Genomic DNA, 19811 nt, shown 5'->3' with positions numbered 1-19811 from the left:
TGAAAATCCTTCACTCTTGGTATCTGATCACTCCCCCCAACCCCCAGTTTTATTGAGATATTACTGACATACAGCACTGTGTAAGTTTAAGGTATACGGCATAATGAATTGACTTACATATATTGTGAAATGATTACCACAATAAGTTTAATGACATCCATCATGTCATATAGATACAAAAAAAAAGAAAAAGAAAAAATGTTTTTTTCCTTGTGGTGAGAACTCTTAGGATTTATTCTCTTAACAACTTTCAAATATGCCATACAGTAGTGTTAATTATGTGGTACATTACATCCCTAGTACTTATTTATCATAGAACTAGAAGTGTGTACCTTTTTTTAAAAAATAAATTTATTTATTTTTCTATTTATTTTTGGCTGCGTTGGGTCTTCGTTGCTGCGTGCAGGCTTTCTCTAGTTGCGGCGAGTGGGGGCTACTCTCCGTTGTGGTACATGGGCTTCTCATTGCGGTGGCTTCTCTTGTTGTGGAGCACAGGCTCTAGGCACGCGGGCCTCACTAGCTGTGGCACGTGGGCCTCACTAGTTGTGGCTCGCGGGCTTAGTTGCTCCGCAGCATGTGGGATCTTCCCAGACCAGGGCTCGAACCTGTGTCCCCTGCACTGGCAGGCGGATTCTTAACCACTGTACCAGCAGGGAAGTCCAGAATTTTGTACCTTTTGAACATCTTCATCCAATTCCCCCACTCCACAGTCCTTGCCTCTGGTAACCACAAATCTGATCTCTTTTTCTATGAGTTTGGGTTGTTTGTTTTTTAGATTCCACATATGAGATATTACAGTTTTTGTTTTTTTCTGTCTAGCTTATTTCACTTAGCATAATGTCTGCAAGGCCCATCCATGCTGTCACAAATGGCAGGATTTCCTTCTTTTTATGGCTGAATAATATTCCACTGTATATATACACCACAACTTATTTATCCACTCCTCTGTCAATGGACACTTAGGCTGTTTCCATGTCTTGGCTATTGTAGATACTGCTGCTACGAACATGGGAGTGTAGATAATCTTGATATCTGATCAAATTCCTCATCTCCCACCCTCTGTATCTTAATACCCTGGCCTGCCTTCAGCAAGGATCCTGTTGAGTCAGTCTATCAAGAGTCCCACAGCCTTGATGTTTCTTCTCAGTAATTTTCCATCCACTGACCCCAACCCTGCTCCTTGCCTATGAATCTCCACCTGTCCTTGTATTTAGAGTTGAGCCCAATCTCTCTCCCATTGCCATAGTCCCTCTTGAATAAAGTCTTCCTTACCATCTTTAACAAGTTCTACAACCTGCTGAATCAAAGGACAGTCCACAGATCAATATATGGGAGGCCCTACCCCAGACCCTCTGAATAAGAATCTGCATTTTAACAAGAACCCCAGGCAATCTGTGTACTTTAAAGTCCAAGAAGCACTACTTGACATTATCTACTAGATTTTCACTTTCACACTAATAAAGGGTACCTCCATTAAATGAATTTTCACTTTTTTAAAAAAAATTAATTAATTAATTAATTAATTAATTTTTGGCTGCGTTGGGTCTTCATTGCTGCACGCAGGCTTTCTTTTTAGTTGCAGCGAGTGGGAGCTACCCTTCGTTGCGGTGCACAGGCCTCTCATTAAGGTGGCTTCTCTTGTTGTGGAGCACGGGCTCTCGGTGTGCGGGCTTCAGTAGTTGTGGCACATGGGCTCAGTAGTTGTGGCTCGTGAGCTGTAGAGTGCAGGCTGAGTAGTTGTGGCGCACAGGCTTAGTTGCTCCGAGGCATGTGGGATCCTCCCGGACCAGGGCTCGAACCCGTGTCCCCTGCATTGGCAGGAGGATTCTTAACCACTGCGCCACCAGGGAAGCCCGAGTTTTCATTTTTTGAAGGTGAAAATGTAGACTGAAGATGACTGATAAAGATCGAATTAGATATTTGCATTTCATGGGACTGAGCCAAATCTGGGCTGTTTGCTTTCTCTGAGGCTGAGCAGGGCAGCCGGGGTAGGAGGACAGTGACTTGAGCTGGAATTCTCAACCCCAGACTTCCCTAGCAGTTCTCAAGCACAGTTTAATCTGGCAGACTCGCCAGAAAGCTGCACAGCTGCATATTCCTTAGCCCGTGGAACTGAGCGGGTGGCCTCAAGATGTGGGACTCAGGGCTTCCCTGGTGGCGCAGTGGTTGAGAGTCTGCCTGACGATGCAGGGGACGCGGGTTCGTGCCCCGGTCCGGGAAGATCCCACATGCCACGAAGTGGCTGGGCCGGTGAGCCATGGCCGCTGAGCCTGTGCGTCCGGAGCCTGTGCTCCACAACGGGAGAGGCCACAACAGTGAGAGAGGCCCGTGTACCGAAAAAAAAAAAAAAAAAGTTGTGGGACTCAGGCGCCCTGAGCTACCATGGCTAGGACCTGACGGACATCAAAGATAACATGTGTTTTGCTTTGGGAAGCACTAATTGTGGCTGACTCAATTCTCTAGAAGAGTTTTACAACACTAGTGGTGAACAGGAGTCCAGATCCTGGCTGGAGGACACGATTTCAGAATTGTGGGAGAAATGAGATAAACAATGCAGATTTTCAGATGCAAAATCTGAAAGAAGTTATCCTGCACAAGGCAGCTCTATAATAGTGGCAAAGAACCCAGTTGCTGCACAGCTCATTTATTTGTCAGTACTGACACAGCACATTGGAGGTAGTTGATACTGACTGACTGAATGTTGATTGATTTACAGCAACATGACGAAGATAGGGAAAACTAGTTAATATCTCTGCAGAGCAGGAAGATTTCTGGAAATTATCTACAAGACCATATATATATACATATATATGTGTATATATATATATATGTATATATATGAAAGTTAATAATAAAAATATGGAAAACACCCAGTTTAAATACTGCAAACTCCTCAATCTGCACTCACTATAAACATTTGAAATTATAGGGCTTCCCTGGTGGTGCAGTGGTTAAGAATCCGCCTGCCAATGCAGGGGTACACGGGTTCGAGCCCTGGTCGGGGAATATCCCACATGCCGTGGAGCAACTAAGCCTGTGCACCACAACTACTGAGCCTGTGCTTTAGAGCCTGTGAGCCACAACTACTGAGCCCGCGAGCCACAACTACTGAAGCCCGCACACCTAGAGTCCGTGCTCTGCGACAAGAGAAGCCACTGCCATTAGAAGCCGGCACACTGCAATGAAGAGTGGCATCTGCTTGCCACAACTAGAGAAAGCCCATGCACAGCAACGAAGACCCAGTGCAGCCAAAAATAAATAAATTAAATAAATAAAAACAAAAATTTGAAATTATAGCTTTATTGAGATATAATTCACATGCCAGACCTGTGTTTTTAAATCTGTTTAAAGTGTATAATTCAACAAGTTTTAGTATATTCTCAGATTTGAATCACCACAAATCGTGTAATTTTATAATGTTTCTACCCCAAAAAAGAAACCTGTACCCATTATCAGTCACTCCCCATTTCTGGCCTATGATCCCGCCCCCTCCCCACACACCCAGGCAACCACTAATCTATAATTTTTCTCTATAGATTTGCCTAACCTGGACATTTCATGTAAATAGAATCATACAGCATGGGTACAGGTACTCATTTAATTGACAGCCATACTTGCAATTAATCCCTCAAACATGGCAAATGCAAACGTTTTAAATTACTTACACAACGAAGCGATCAAGGCATCAGAATCTGTGATGTTTCCTACCAAAGACAAGTAGACAAAAGGGCCTTCCTAGAGAGAAGAAAACGAAAACATGCTCTAATTTAGCATCACAACCACAGGATGGTACCACAGTGTGGCCAGCGTCCCCTGCCCTGCCCCACACCACACAGTCCCGGTGTGCGTGCGTGGGTTCCTGGAGCCTGGCTCCCTGAACTTGGAAATGGATATGTCCAAAGGGAATGTTTATATATAATAAATGTCAGTTTTCAATGATTGGCATTATAAAATCAGAGGTGTGCCCTGATGGGGAAAATATAAGTTGAAGATTTTGCACAAGAAAAGAGCTTAAATGGTATATTAAATAAGCTAGACTCTGGATTAATCCAGGGATTTTACACTGTTGAGAAGCACCTCACAGTACTTCATTTTGTCTCACCTCAAAAAAATCCAAGATCTCTCTTAACAAAAGTGGCATTCAAATATCTATATCAGAGCTGAACTAGTTGTTTTTCCTGCACAAGGGCAAATTTAGGAAAATTAGAAATGCTTACAGGCTATATTTAAAATTTAAGGTAATGAAAAAGCTGCAATTATACTTTGAACAAATTTTGTTCCTGGTCAATACAACCCTTCTCATTTCTTTTTACCAAAACAATCACTTATGTGACATCAAAATTGTGTCTCCGCCTAATCCCCGAGGTCACTTCTAGTACAACTTCCCAGAGGCAACCACATTTAACCACTTCTGTCTGTAGTTCTGGCAACCATTTTCATAACATGTAATATACTTATATTACTATTTCTTTAGACATTATCAACTGAAAATCATCCTGAAATTACAGTATAATTTATGCTGTTCCCCTTCCCCTTCCCTTCTTCCAATTTTTGATACTAGGGGAGGAAAAACTTCCTTCTACCCTCTTAGGTTCTGTAGCTGGCCTAAGAATTAACCGACATAAACAGATTAAAAAGAAAAGCATACATATCATATTTAATATTTTTACATGTACATGGGAGTCTTTGAAGGGAAAATGAAGACCTGAATAAGCTGTTAGGCCCCAAAACTTATATGTCTTTTTACACAAAGAACAATAAACTGCAGGGATGTGACAAGACCAAGGGGCTTGAGCTGAGGACAGTAAATTGTGAGAAAGTGACTAGGAGATACATGGGGAGAAAGTAATGGAAGACAAGGGTTATTTTGGTAGGTTTATTTGTACAGGACCACTTCAGCACTGACACCCAGTCCCCAGTGATAAGAATGTTCTTTTCTTCCTGGTAAAGGGAGGGCACCTTTCTCATGGGAAGTTCAAAGACCTGATTTTAGGTAGAAAGAGGGAGGTCAGAGAGCCCTTCCTGCATCTACAGTTTCTCAATTGCCTTCAGTTCAAAATAATCAATATGCCAAAGGGGTATATTTTGGAGTAGCATATTCTGAATCCCTTTAATAGCTATATGAATTCTCTTTTTTTTAAAAAAAAATTATTTATTTATTTATTTTGGCTGTGCCGGGTCTTAGTTGTGGCATGCAGGATCTTTAGTTGTGGCATGCGAACTCTTAGTTGTGGCATGAGGGATCTAGTTCCCTGACCAGGGACTGAACCCGGGCCCCCTGCATTGGGAGCTTGGAGTCTTACCCACTGGACCACCAGGGAAGTCCCTATATGAATTCTCTTTAATTCTTCTATTAGTTATCCAAATGTGTAACTTATGTAGTAAACTTTGGGGAATTCCCTGGCCGTCCAGTGCTTAGGACTCCTCACTTTCACTGCCGAGGATGTGGGTTCAGTCCCTGGTCAGGGAACTAAGATCCTGCAAGGCGCTTGGTGTGGCCAAAAAACAAAAAAAAAGTAAACTTAAAGCCTCAGCTTACCCACTCATCAATATTGTGCAGTATTTGGACTTCTTACGATATCAGACAAGCATGAGAACACCCACCATCCTCTCTCCCTCTCCTCCCCATTTCCAACTCTCAACCTCTGTCCACTTTGCTTGTATGTTGTTGAAATTGACTGCATTTCCATTCAATCAACAGCATTTACAATATGGTGATTATGTAAATAGTGTTCACTGCAATGGGCCACAACTTCTTCCTCTACAAACCCAGTATTTTTGTCACTTAAGAAGAATGTGGCAAATGGAATATTTTTTCTTACACTCATACATTTCTCAAAATCAGGCTATATTTTATTTTATTCGTTTCATGCTACAGTTTAGTTTGCTTCATATCTGGGCCATGACTTTGTTATAAGATATTTTTGTTTATGCTACAGTTTGTAATTGCCTTTCTTTTTCTCTAATTGAGAGAAGAAACCTGACTTTCTCCCCATCTCATTAATACATCTTCCAGCTATTTATCCATTCCAATCTTTGCTGAACAGAGGCTTTGAAACTGGTTTATTTTCTCTTTTCTTGACATTCTGTAAGTTACTTAATTGGTAAGTGTGGTTTATTTCAGAGCATATGTAAAAATTATATTCCTTAAAGGAGATTTTAAAAAATTACATGTGAGATAAACAATGTTTTTAAACAAGAAGTACTCCCCATCCACTCTGCAACTCCTTATTTTCACCAATTGATCTTTTTTTTTTTTTTTTGCAGTACGCCGGCCTCTCACTGCTGTGGCCTCTCTCGTTGCGGAGCACAGGCTCTGGACACAGAGGCTCAGCGGCCATGGCTCACGGGCCCAGCCGCTCCGCGGCATGTGGGACCCTCCCGGAGCAGGGCACGAACCCGCGTCCCCTGCATCAGCAGGCGGACTCTCAACCACTGCGCCACCAGGGAAGCCCATGATCTTTTTATTTTTAGCAGAGCCATAGGAAATCCACACCACTTCCCTGGCGTGACCTGGGAACTTTCTAGACAAAACACATCCACTGACTGGCCAGTAGGGGCCACAAGACTGAGCTGAATTTGATCCTCTCTAGGCCTCAGTACATCTATCTGTGAGATGAAGGACTTCCCAAAATTAGATTGTTGATCTCATCCTAAAACTAGATGTGACTTCCACTAGCAGCCTCTTCAACTGGGGCCATCAGCAAACATGGACACAGACGTCCAGTCTAGAATCTTTCCTCAGAAGCAATTCCCTGGGTAAGAGCAGCATGGAAACCTGGAATCTATAACATGCAGGGACCCAGGAGTGTATACCAAATTTGTTCCCTTTTATATCTACCTGTTGGAGTTCTACTCCTTTTTCAAATCCCAGCTCAAACCCTCCTTTTTCCAAGAAACCTTCCCAAACTTCCTGGTAAAAATTAATTTCTCCCTCTCCCTTGTTACTAAATTTGTGTTTCTGTAATCAACTGTCTGCTGGTGGTGGATCTCCAGTGCCCATTAGATCATACATCTTGGGGGCCTGGGATGTTGTCTTCTCTGTCTTAGAATCCTCAAGAACCCAGGGTGGTATTTTGTGTCTGCTAACCTTGATTTAATGACAAGTCCACGTAATGAATTACTTAGAAAGAAAGGTGCCCTGTGGGGCTTTTAGAAGGCACTATATATTTCTTACTGTATTACTACTCTAAGTGTAAAGGCAGTATAGCATATAAAGTATAATGAACATATCCACCCTCCAAATGCTGATCAGATGTTACCTCCTCCAGGAAACAAGCCTTCACTAATTCTCTTGATAGGAGGTAGATGTCTTTCCTGAACAGAATCCTGCTTATTTGTCTCCTCCTCAAAACCATCAGTTCTTTAGGGTAAGTCTTTGCCTTTGTCTCTGTATTCCAGATGCCTGATAGATGGGACATGCTAAAAAATGCTTACTAAAAGAATAAGAAATAAAAGGAAGGGTGGAGGGAATGAGTTAAAAGAAAAAACAAAACACAAACCCAATTTAATTAGAAAATGGGCAAAAGAAATGAAGAGACATTTCACCAAAGAGAATATACAGGTAACAAACATATGAAAAGATGTTCAACATTGCTAGCCATCAGGGAAATGCCAATTAAAAACACAATGAGAGTACTTCCCTGGTGGCACAGTGGTTAAGAATCTGCCTGCCAATGCAGGGGACATGGGTTCGAGCTCTGGTCTGGGAAGATCCCCCATGCCGCAGAGCAACTAAGCCTATGCGCCACAAGTACTGAGCTGCGCTCTAGAGCCCGCAAGCCACATCTACAGAGCCCGCATGCCACAACTACTGAAGCCCACATGCCTAGAGCCCGTGCTCCACGACAAGAGAAGCAACCACAACGAAGAGTAGCCCCCACTCGCCGCAACTAGAAAAAGCCCGCACACAGCAACACAGACCCAAAACAGCCAAAAATAAATAAATAAGCCACAATGAGATATTACTATCTATCTGTCAGAATGTCTAAAATAAAAAATAGTGGCAGTACCAAATGCTGATGAGGATGTGGAGAAAATGGATCACTCATACATTTCTGGTGGGATGAAAACGGAACAGCCTCCCTGGAAAACCTGAGTTTGGCAGGTTCTTAAAACTAACATGCAATTACCATATGATCTAGCAATTGCACTCGGGCATTTATCCCAGAAAAATAAAAACTTATGTTCACACAAAAACATGTACACAAATGTTGATAGCAGCTTTTTTGGTAATAGCTAAAAACCAAATGTACTTCAAAAGGTATATGGTTAAATAGACCATGGTACATTTATACCTTGGACTACTCCCCAGCAATAAGAAAGAACCAGCTACTGACACACTCAGTACCTTGGATGGATCTCCAGGGAATCATGCTGAGTGAAAAAGTCAACCCCGAAAGGTTACATACTCTATAATTCCATTTATATAACACTTTTTGGAATGATAAATTTTAGAAACGGAGGACATATTAGTGGTTTCCAGGGTTAAGGGGTGGAGGGAGGGGAAGTGCAGGTAGTTACAAAAAAAACCCACTAGGGATCTTCATGGTGTTGGAACTGTTCGGTATCTGACTGCTGTGGTTGAATACACCAGCCTACCTGGTACAATGGTGTAGAACTTAACACACACACACACACACACACACACACACATAAGTGCAAGCAAAACTAAGGAAATCTGATTAAGGTCAGTGGATTGTCAATGTCAGTGTCCTGGCTGTGATATTATACTATAGTTTTGAAAAACATTACCATTGGAGGAAACTGGACAAAGTGCACAAGGGATCTCTGTTATTTTTTAACAACTGTACATCAATCTCTAAATTGACCATAAAGTCAATTATTTCTAAAAAAAATTATTAAAAAAACCCAGACAGGTAGAAAGAGAGACATGGAAGAAAGAGTAACATTACTAATTAATAACATTAAACAAAATCGTCAGGACTTTTTTTTTTAGAGTAAGCTGGGTCCTGGCCTCAGACAGCTTGTTATCTAGTTGTGTTACACTGACATTCTGCTCAATAACAATTGGAGAAAGAGGAGGGAGCAGTGGCTGGGACAGTAAGGGAAGACTTCCAGGAGGAAGCGGGCCTCTAGGCCTGTGTACAAGCTGCTCTTCCACCTAGAGTACACGTGCCTGGCTTCCCCCCCCCCCCAAAAAGTATGTAAATATTATGGATTTTAAAAATCACGGTAAAATATACATAACATAAAATTTACCACTTTACCCATTTTAAGTTTTAAGTATTCAATTCAGTGATATTAAGTACATTCACACTGTTGTGCAACCGTCACCGTCATCCATCTCCAGAACTTTTTCATCTTCCCAAACTGAAACTCTGTCCCCATTAAACAATAACTTCCCACTCCGTCTTCCCCCCAGCCGCTGGTGGCCACCATTCTATCTCTGCCTCTAGGACTCTGACTACTCTAGGTACCTCATTTATCTTTTGTGTCTGACATTTGACTTAGGATAATATCCTCGAGGTACATCCATGTTGTAGTATGTGTCACAACTTCATGTCTTTTTCAGACTGAATAATATTCTATTGTATGTATACACCGGCTGATGTACATCTAGGTAGGTTGTTTCTACCTATTCATCGGCTGATGAACATCTAGGTAGGTTGTTTCTACCTTTCGGCTACCATGAATAAGCTGCTATGAATACTGGTGTGCAAGTATCTGTTTGAGTCCCTAATTTCAGTTCCTTTGGGTATTTAGGTAGAAGTGGAATTGCTGGATTATATGGTAATTCTATGTTTTACCTTTTTTTTTTAATTTGACCTTTAAAAAATTTTTTTAAATTTTTTATGTATTTTATTTATTTTTTGGCCACGCGGCATTTGGGATCTTATTTCCCCGACCAGGGATCGAACCCATGCCCCCTGCATCGGAAGCGTGGAGTCTTAACCACTGGACTGCCAGGGAAGTTCCTGTTTTACTTTTTGAGGAACCCTCATGCTATCTTCCACAGTGGCTGTACCGTTTTGCATTCCCAACAGCAGTACACCAGAGTTGCAAATTTCTCCACATCCTTGCCAACACTCGTTATTATCCTTTGCTGTTGCTGTTTTTCACAATAGACATCCTAATGGGTGTAAAGTGGTATCTCATTGTGGTTTTGATTTGCATTTCCCTAATGACTACTGATCTGATGGCTTATTGGCCATTTGTATTATCTTCTTTGGAGAAATGTCTGTTCAAATCTTTTGCCCATTTTTTAACTGTTTATTTGTTGTTGAGAATATAAATATTTTTCAGTGGAGAGATCACCACTTGGTACCTGAACTTGATGGGCTAGACTGCCCCATGGGCATGATTAACCAATTATTCTGCTAAAGTCAAAGCATTTGGCAGCGCAGAGTAGGGGCCACTATCAAAGGGCAAGATCTGCCAGTCCATCATGGGGAGCAAGGGGTCTGCAGCGAATCTTGAGTGCCTTTACTCTCTTGTCACCTGATAAACTCCTCTGCAGTCTTTATTTATTTATTTTTAATTAATTAATTCATTCATTTATTTTTGGCTGCACTGGGTCTTTGTTGCTGTGCGCGGCCTTTTCTCTAGTTGCGCCGAGCGGGGGCTACTCTTTGTTGCGGTGCACGGGCTTCTCATCGCGGTGGCTTCTCTTGTTGTGGAGCACGGGCTCTAGGCACGTGGGCTTCAGTAGTTGTGGTACGTGGGCTCAGCAGTTGTGGCTCGTGGGCTCTAGAGCGCAGGCTCAGTAGTTGTGGCTCACGGGCTTAGCTGCTCTGTGGCATGTAGAATCTTCCCAGACCAGGGCTTGAAGCCGTGTCCCCTGCATTGGCAGGCGGATTCTTAACCACTGCGCCACCAGGGAAGCCCACCTCTGCAGTCTTTAAAACCCCAGTGACTTCTTTCCACTGTGCTACCTCTTGACCTGGACACAATTTTACCACTCACTTACCAGACTGCACAATAATGGTTTATTTTTTCTGTCCGTTTCTCCTTCTAGCAAAGCTCAATGGCAGGACCAGGTGTTGATTAATGTAATTTACCTGGAATACATGGATGGTGAGCTTTAACAGACAATCCTAGGCTGAATCTGCAAACTTTGTACAGCTATCCTTGAATCATGTAGAATTGGCCGAGTCTCCTAATTTCTCTGTCTGCAGTTTTTTCTTAGCGATAACAGAGATGAAATGGATCCAGACACATGGTGTTCAAAGGTCTTTGGGTAAAACATTCTCTATATGGAGAAAATGCTCTTGTGTGAAAGGAGAAATAGGATGGCCGCAGACTTGGGGCAGGTCTGGTGGGTCAGTGTAGACCTGGATGGTGTGATGGGCCTTCACAGGAACCCTGCCCTCGTGCTTTATGTAAAAAGGGCGCCGAACAGAGGCACACACACGTGGCTTTCCTTCATGACATAGGCCATGTAACGTTAGCATTAGCAACTACCTGATTCTTCCCCCAAAACAACTCTAAGGGCTTCTAACCCTTCCCTACACCATCAAGTCCTGGTATGTCGCACCACAGGAAGGACATTGAATTTAAAGCCAGGAAAAGAACAAAGTGAAAAGGGGTAAGGTGTCAACATCAGGGTTCCAGGGAACTGATGTTCCATCTCTGGAAGGTTCTGTGATTCTAGGCTTGGTCTGATCTTATCCTGTAAGGAACTCACCATGAGAAACGTAAATTGACAAACACAGGCCCACTACTATCTGCTGCTGAATCTCCACCAGTAGTAGACTCAATGCAAAACTGAGCAAATCAGGGCCACAAGGCAGTGGTCCAGCTTCAGAATGAGACCAGCTCTTATGAGCCTAAAGATTCTTTGGGGGCTTCTGAACCAGATCTGTTCTAACCAAACAGGCCTGAGATGGAAGTCCCTGGAAACATTAGTTGCTATTTGCCAAGGGCCAAAATTATCTGTAGAGAATGGAAACAGACTTAGTTCCTCCCATGAATTCACATTTTATATCAAATGAGCCATAAAGCACTCTTTCTTCCCCCTTAAAATTATTTCTAGGCTCTGGAACACGAAGTTTATATTAACTTGCAGAATAAGCTTGGAAGGTTATCAGCTCCAAAAGTCTTTAATCATAGTGTATGGTGAAGAACTAGCCAACCGGAACTAAAATTCATGTTTGAGCTCAACCGCTACCTGGAGATTTTAAGGATCAGATGAAAGGAGCCTGGCAAGCAGCAAAGGTCGTCGGGAGGGTGTTGCTATAACTGGGAAGTAGGGCTTGAACCGGTGTACGGGTGAGAGCCCCGTGCTGCGCGCTGGAGAGCTGGGTGAGCTTGAGCAAAAACAGGGACAGTAGATTTTATTTCTTACAGTCCCTGCTACCTTGACCTCGCTGAGCTTCAATTCCCTAATCAACATAAAGGAACAGAGTAAAGCTCTCAACAGATGTTTGATGTATGAATGAAAGAGTGGTGAGCAGTGTTAGACTAGATCCCCATCTTCACCTTTTCAGAGTGCCTCTTACTGACTGGAAGCCCGGCGTGCAGCACTTGCTCCACTGACCTCACTGGTGAGGTCGATGAGCAGCGGCCTGTGTGGGTGCCTGTCAGGAGAGGGTCAGGTGTGGAGGGAGGGGCCCCATGGAGGATGGTGGGGTCAGAGCCTGTTTAAGCCCCAGCCTCTCCAGTGGGAACGGGCTGTGCGTCCTACACCTGCCGGTGCTCATCAGCCCTGGGAAGAGCAAGCTCGTGGCGACCTCCAGGGTAGATTCCCTGAATGACTGGCTGGGCATGAGGATGTCTTCAAGAATTCCTGTGCTATTATTGTAGTAATTCCTACCATCGTCTGAGGGGCACACACCTGTCCCCTAAGAAGCACAACGTGACTTTTCAGAGATAGGCTTACTCAGGACATAGGAGCAAAATGATAGGCAGTCTGGATTCCCGTTAAAGGACTTGAGCAATAACAAAAGAAAAAGGGGGAGGGAGGGAGAAGAAGAAAAAGCAAGTGCATCAAAATTTGAAAACGCCAAACCTATTCATTATACTATTATCTCTACATTTGTGAATGTTTGAAATTTTTCACAGTAAAACTTAATTTTAAAAAGATATATAGCACCTTGTCAGAAAAGAACTGTTGCCCCTCGCGTTTCTGGATTCCTGACTCAGGACCCCGTGGTCCCAGAGGCCCTTGGCCTTCACGCTTCTAACACACAAGTGGGGCCCCCGGACCACGGTCAGGAGCACCTGGGACTCCACAGCCTGAGCTTCAGCTCTCCCAGGATCCCCTCTAGACCCCAAGCAGCCTGGGTGTTGGGTCTGGATCAACCGGGGCTGGCACAGCTGAGGTGAAACCAGATGAGGGGTGCAGCACACTGCATGCAGAGCGAGCACAGCACAGCAGTAAGCCGTTTGCTATCCTTTTCCCCTTCGGATGCACTTTAATATCAAACAAACCGGTGTTTCAACAGTCACTGCTATGAGTCTCCAGATTACTCCAGCCTCAATAAACCACAGGGCAAACCTGCTCACCTTCTGCCAGCCCCACAGTGTCCTACACACACACAGACACACGTACACGGACACACGGACACTTGCACAAAAGGGATAAAAAGTAAGGAGAGCCAATGGTCATGACCAAAAAAAGAAAGGGAAAAAAGCTCTCATTATTCACACTCCGTTTTCAAATTACCTATGCCCTTCCGGTGAACGACCAGCCATCAAAATGCCAGCCCTGGTGTCCGGCTCTGGGTGACACGCTGAGAGAATTCTCTCTTGTTGTCCAGTTAAGTCTGCAGAGAAGCTGTGCAGAGTGGGCTTTTGCAAATCACGCCGATAAGGGCCTTTTCCTGTCACAGCTCACCTGTCCTACCCAATGTCGGTGCTCCCAACACCCACGGCATGCTAACTTTCCAACAGATCTTTCTTTACTCTCTGACATCCCTTCTAGTGGTGTACATTTACTATTTTAACTAGTAAAAATTATTAAAGGGATACATGCTGAAAGTTAAAAAAAAATTACGAAAGCCTATAAAGTGAAAGGTAAAAGTCTCTCTCCTGACCCCCAATCTCATCCTCATGAGATACCATTGTTGAGCTCCACAGTAGCCTTCAAGAAATTTTTCATGTATATGTTATTATGTAGCTACAAATACTTAAAATACTTTCTCCCTGCCATCAGTTTTTCTACTGTTAACCTAGAGGGTGATGAGGAAAATTCCACAATGTTTATTGACTTAAAAATTTTTTAAGTTCTGTGTATCAGGAATTTTGGTTTAAAAAACATAGGAAAGTTCATACTAGATGCTCTAAATTGTGACCGAACTATACCTATCTAATTGCGTTGCCAACAAAATCAGCTTAAAAGCTAAAATGTATCATGGCAAATAAATTAAGTAACAGAGGTCAGTCTATTTTTCACTTAAGGTATTCCAGACATGTAATTCTAACAAAGGATTTTATAGACTTTAAGACAGCTACAAGTCAAAGCTCAGATTAAAAAAAAAAGGGTGCTTGAGCTGGGCAAGCTTCTACTATCTATAATTCAACGACCACTTTGTAGAGAATGCTCAGTTTACTCATTTCACCCTTAAAGAAAAATTTAGCAGCAAAAAGGCTTTATAGAAATAAAAGAGAACATACATTTTCTGTTTTGTAATTTGTGTTTGTATTTGTAAAGGCTGAACTTATACTTAAATATATTTGTAAGTTTTTTTTTTTAAAGTGCATTTGGATGAAGAACCAGAAAAACAGTGCAACATGAATTAAGAGTGGGAGAAAAAAGTGGAATAAGAATAGAATCAGTACATAAATCCTGTCAAAATTTATTAGCATTTTCTGATCTGACTCACAAAACCTCCGTCTAATCAGACTTGATTTTTCCATATCATGGCAACAGCATACATCATTGTTTCTGGAAGGATCAGCTGCTTCAGCCTCCTACAGTACCTCAATGACAAGGCTTTAGTGACTTCATAAATATATGCTGCCCAGCTGTCATCCACTTAATGAGATGACGACTTCCATTTGACGGAACCTGTCCTAGCAGATGGGCTGTCGCCTGACATTAACAATGGACCATGCTGGCCCTTTTGTGTACTTCAGGAATCATACAGCCACACAAGTCCTATTGTTCCTACAACATAGCAGCTTAGTGTTTGATTTAGGACTTAAAGAATATTTCTCCCGTTTTAAGAATATACCCTTCTCTGCTGAGGCAGTTGTTACTTCTTAGAGATTTGAAACCTTCCAAGGCTCATCTTAATTGGACATGTGTATTACCACATTATTACATAGGGATGGGATGAAAATTAAAAGTTAATCCAACTAAAGGGTATGGCGAGGAGGGGTCACAAAAGGGACAGAGGAAGAATTAACATTTACTGAACTCTGCTAAACGCCAGGCACTGTGCCGGTGCCCTACATCCTTGCTATTCAAATGTGGTCCACAAACCACAGCATGAGCACCTCCTGGGAGCTTGTGACAAATGCAGGATCCCAGACCCTATCCCAGACCTATGGAGTCAGAGTCTACATTATAAAATGATCCCCAGGTGATTACTATGCACAGTCAAGTTTGAGAAGCACGGCCCTAAATTACAAAGCTTTATTTAATCCTATAATAACCATTTGAAGAAAATATTATTTCCATACTTTATAGACATGGCCCCCAAATTCATGTTGAAATCTTTCCCCCAAAAGATGATGGTATTAGGAGGTGCTTAAGCCTTGAGGGTGGAACCATCATGAATGGGATCAATGCCTTATAAAAGAGGCTCCTGAGAGACCCCTAGTCCCATCCACCCAGGTGCCAGCTATGAACCAGGAAGCAGGTTCTCAGCTGACCATGCTGGTGTCCTGATCTCGGACTTCCAGCCTCCAGAACTGTGAGAAATAAATTTCTGTTGTTTATAAGCCACCCAGTCTGTGGTATTTTGTTACAGCAGCCTGAAAGGATTAACACAATAAGGAAACCAAGACAGAAAAAAGAAAGTCCTTTCTTCCTTTTTTTTTAAACATACATTTCACTTTTCATTTCTCTTTGCTGCCTAAAGGGTGTAATGCAAAATACGAGTCTTAGCAAACTATGAAATAAATAGTTGTACATTTTTACTATTCTCACTGTAGTGAGAATCTTGACTTTTCTGTACATGCTCTGCAGACTCCTCAGCCTGTACTTCTCACACACGTTTAATGCACATATATTCCATAATGCACATATAGTCCTTCCTTCCCCTCCGCATGACAGAAAGGGTTTTCAGCAGGGAAAGGGGTGCTGCCCAAGGTTTCACAGGTGGGAAATGGCTGGGCCAGCTGCACCGTTGGACCCCAAAGGCCATACTCTTCCCACCTGTCCACTCTGCCCCAGGCTTCTTGAATAACAGTCAGACCTCCTCTGTAACAGCCCTGCGTAACCAGCACTGCCCTTGAAAGGCAGCCTGTGGAGTGTGTGAGGGTGAGTGACAGGACAGAGAAGCACCAGGAAAACATGTCGTGAGAAGCAGTGGAGCTGTTTCATAGACCCGGGATTCAACTTCCCCTTGGGTTACACAAGAGGGCACAAGTAGGACCCTAGAAGTCGAAGTCACAAGGAGGCTAATTTTAGCTCAACATAAGGAAACATTTTCTTGTAACTAGAGCTATTCTATTTTGGAAAGACGGCACTGACAAAGTTTTCAAGCAAAGGGTGAATGACCCAACATCTGTCTGGACTATCAGTAAAATCCCTATACAAGGGGGAGGCTGGCCTACTTGGCTCCTAAAGGCCTCAACTATGGCGACTTTCTCCCCTTCCACACACAGTACTGGGCATTCCTTTATTTTATTTTATTTTCTTAATATCTTTTGGCCACGGGACATGTGGGATCTTAGTTCCTTGATCGGGGATTGAACCCGCATCCCCTGCATTGCAAGTGCAGAGTCTTAACCACTGGACCGCCAGGAAGTCCCTGGGTGCTCCTTTAGGTGTGTGGGTCCCGATGCATGCTGTGCCCAGCATGACTCCGCCCCCAGTTCCCATGGGCTGGACCGTGTTCTACACTGTGACCGCCACTCCTTTGGCTGTAGGTGATTGGATGAGAGGATCAGGAGGGACGAGGAGGAAGACAACGCATAGGCTGGGGCCTGGCCTTCAAAGAAGCCTATCCAAAATGCCACACTCAGACACAGAGGAGCTGGGCTCCTGAAACTCTTACTCTCTGGAACACAGATTCAGAAACAGGGAATGAATCCAATCAGACTCTGAAAATTAATATGTAGGAGAGGTCAGGAGAGGCCAGGAGAGGCCAAGAACAAATCAACATTATGAATGAACTCAAGTTACTAGGAAACATGGTGTATTCGTTTGGTTGGGCTGCCACCGAAAAGTACCACAAACTGGGTGGCTTAAAACCACAAATACTTATTGTCTCACAGTTCCGGAGGCTGGATGTCCAGGATGAAGGTGTCAGCAGGGTTGGTTTCTTCCAAGGGCTGCAAGGGAGACTCTGTTCCATGCTCCTCCTTCTACACCTTCTAGGGGCTTGATGGCAAACTCTGGCATTCCTTGGCTTGTAGGAGCATCACTCTGATCTATGCCTTCATGTTCACATAGTGTTCCCCCCGTGTATATGTCCCTACCTCCAAATTCCCCCCTTTTATAAAGACACCAGTCGTTATTAGGTGAGGAACCATGCTAATGACCTCATTTTTTTTCTAATGACTTCACTTTAAGTTAATTACACCTGTAAAGACCAGATCTCTCAACAGGGCCACATTCTGAGGTCATGGGGGTTAGGACCCCAACATGGGTCTTTTTGGTAGGGACACAATTCAACCCATATTCAACCCACATGGATATGGGTAGAGGCTGGACTTCCCAGCCTCAAGAACATGAGAAATAAATGTCTGTTGTTTAAGCCACCCAGTCGGTGATATTTTTGTTATATCAACCCTAGCAGACTAAGACACTAAATGCTGGTGAGAATGTGGAGCAACTGGAATGCTCAAGTATTGCTGGTGGGAATGGAACATGGTACAGCCACTTTGGAAAAGAGTTTGGCAGCTTCTACTCTAGTTAAAGAATCCCACTCGTAGGCATTTACACAGGAGAAATAATATATATGCCCACACAAAGACTTAGAAGTAGATACCCACAGATGCATTATTTATAACAGCCCCCAAACTAGAAACAACCCAAATGTTAACTGGTAAATGGATAAATAAATTGGGATATAGCTGGGATACTAGTCAGCAGCAGATCATGCTAAATGAAAGACTACATACTGTATGATTTCATTTATATGAAATTCTAGAAATGGCAAAACTTTAGTGACAATAAATCAGATTAGTGTTTCCTGGGGCCAGAGGTCAGGGCTGGGATCATCTACAAAGGGGCATAAGAAGACTTTCAAAAAGTGATGAAAATGTTCTATACTGTTACTGTGATGGTGGTTGGTTGCATAACTCTATACAATCACCAAAATTCATCAGACCGTATACAAAATGGGTGAATCTTATTGTATATAAATTATAACTCAATAAAGCTGGAGGGGGAAAAAGAGAATTTAGAAAAGTGGCTGGTTACTATATAGATATAGATATAACCCAGTAATTTTCACTTATCACAACAATAGTCTGTTAGAATACAAAGGAGAAAAATCTCATAATAGCAATAAAAATATAAAATATTTAGAAGTAAATTTTAAGAGACTATCACAGAAGATTTATTTAAACAAATTGAGATCCACTCAATTCTTAGAAGAGACTCAGTATTGCAAAGATATCATTTAATCTCAAATTAATCTATACATTTAAGAAAATTCCAGGATTTCCCTGGTGGTGCAGTGGTTGAGAGTCCGCCTGCTGATGCAAGGGACACGGGTTCGTGCCCCAGTTCGGTAAGATCCCACATGCCGCGGAGCGGCTGGGCCCGTGAGCCATGGCCGCTGGGCCTGCGCGTCCAGAGCCTGTGCTCTGCAACGGGAGGGGCCACAGCAGTGAGAGGCCCGCGTACAGCAAAAAAAAAAAGAAAAAAAAAAGAAGAAAATCCCAAATCAAAATACCTAATTTTAGAACTTGGAAAAATGAATCTAAAGTTCATCTGGAAGGATATATAGTAACATGCTTGAAAAATGGTGATGAGTTCGAAGGATATATAGTAACGTGTTTGAAAAAGGGTGATGAGTTCGCTTCGTTGGCTATTCAAAAGCACTATAGGGGCTTCCCTGGTGGTGCACTGGTTAAGAATCCGCCTGCCAATGCAGGGGACACGGGTTTGAGCCTTGGTCCGAGAAGATCCCACCTGCCGCGGAGCAACTAAGCCCGTGTATCATAACTACTGAACCCATGCGCCACAACTACTGAGCCTGAGCTCTAGAGCCTGCGAGCCACAACTACGGAAGCCCTCACGCTTAGAGCCCGTGCTCCACAATAAGAGAAGCTACCGCAATGAGAAGCTCACACACTGCAACAAAGAGTAGCCCCAGCTCGCTGCAACTAGAGAAAGCCTGCGTGCAGCAATGAAGACCCAAGGCAGCCAAAAATAAAAATAAATAAAATAAATAAATTAAAAAAAAAATAAAAACGACTATAATGCTAAAATGGTAAGAAACAGAACTGAAACCAAAAGATTCATAAAATAAAACTAAATTTAAAAAATCCCAACATATCTATGCATATAAAAGATTTCAGCATATGATAAAAATGGAATTTCAAGTAAGTGGAGAAAGAATGGATTATTCAATAAATGAAGTTGAGATACTTTCTTGCTCCCCCCCAAGAAAAGTGTATAATAAAATGTAAAATTATACATTTATAATTTAAACGTAAAATTATTTGCACTAACATATGTCTATCTCTTTCAGATCAATAAGGAAAAGATGAACAGCCTCATAGGA

At 42.7% G+C, this 19811-nt stretch overlaps 1 protein-coding gene across 5 annotated transcripts in view; it reads right to left on the bottom strand.

Annotated features, from left to right (window-relative positions):
- Window positions 1–19811, bottom strand: part of EBPL (EBP like) — a 94965-nt gene that overhangs the window by 57936 nt on the left and 17218 nt on the right. For all 5 annotated transcript variants that reach the window (XM_073795180.1, XM_073795181.1, XM_019936620.3 and 2 more), the window contains exon 2: window positions 3666–3735. In XM_073795180.1, coding sequence (XP_073651281.1) covers window positions 3666–3735 — 70 coding nt within the window. The remainder of the gene's footprint in view (window positions 1–3665; window positions 3736–19811) is intronic.

The sequence above is a fragment of the Tursiops truncatus genome, chromosome 18 (assembly GCF_011762595.2).
Source record: "Tursiops truncatus isolate mTurTru1 chromosome 18, mTurTru1.mat.Y, whole genome shotgun sequence".
In the NCBI taxonomy this organism is placed as follows: domain Eukaryota; kingdom Metazoa; phylum Chordata; class Mammalia; order Artiodactyla; family Delphinidae; genus Tursiops; species Tursiops truncatus.
This window is presented reverse-complemented; position numbering and strand designations above follow the sequence as displayed.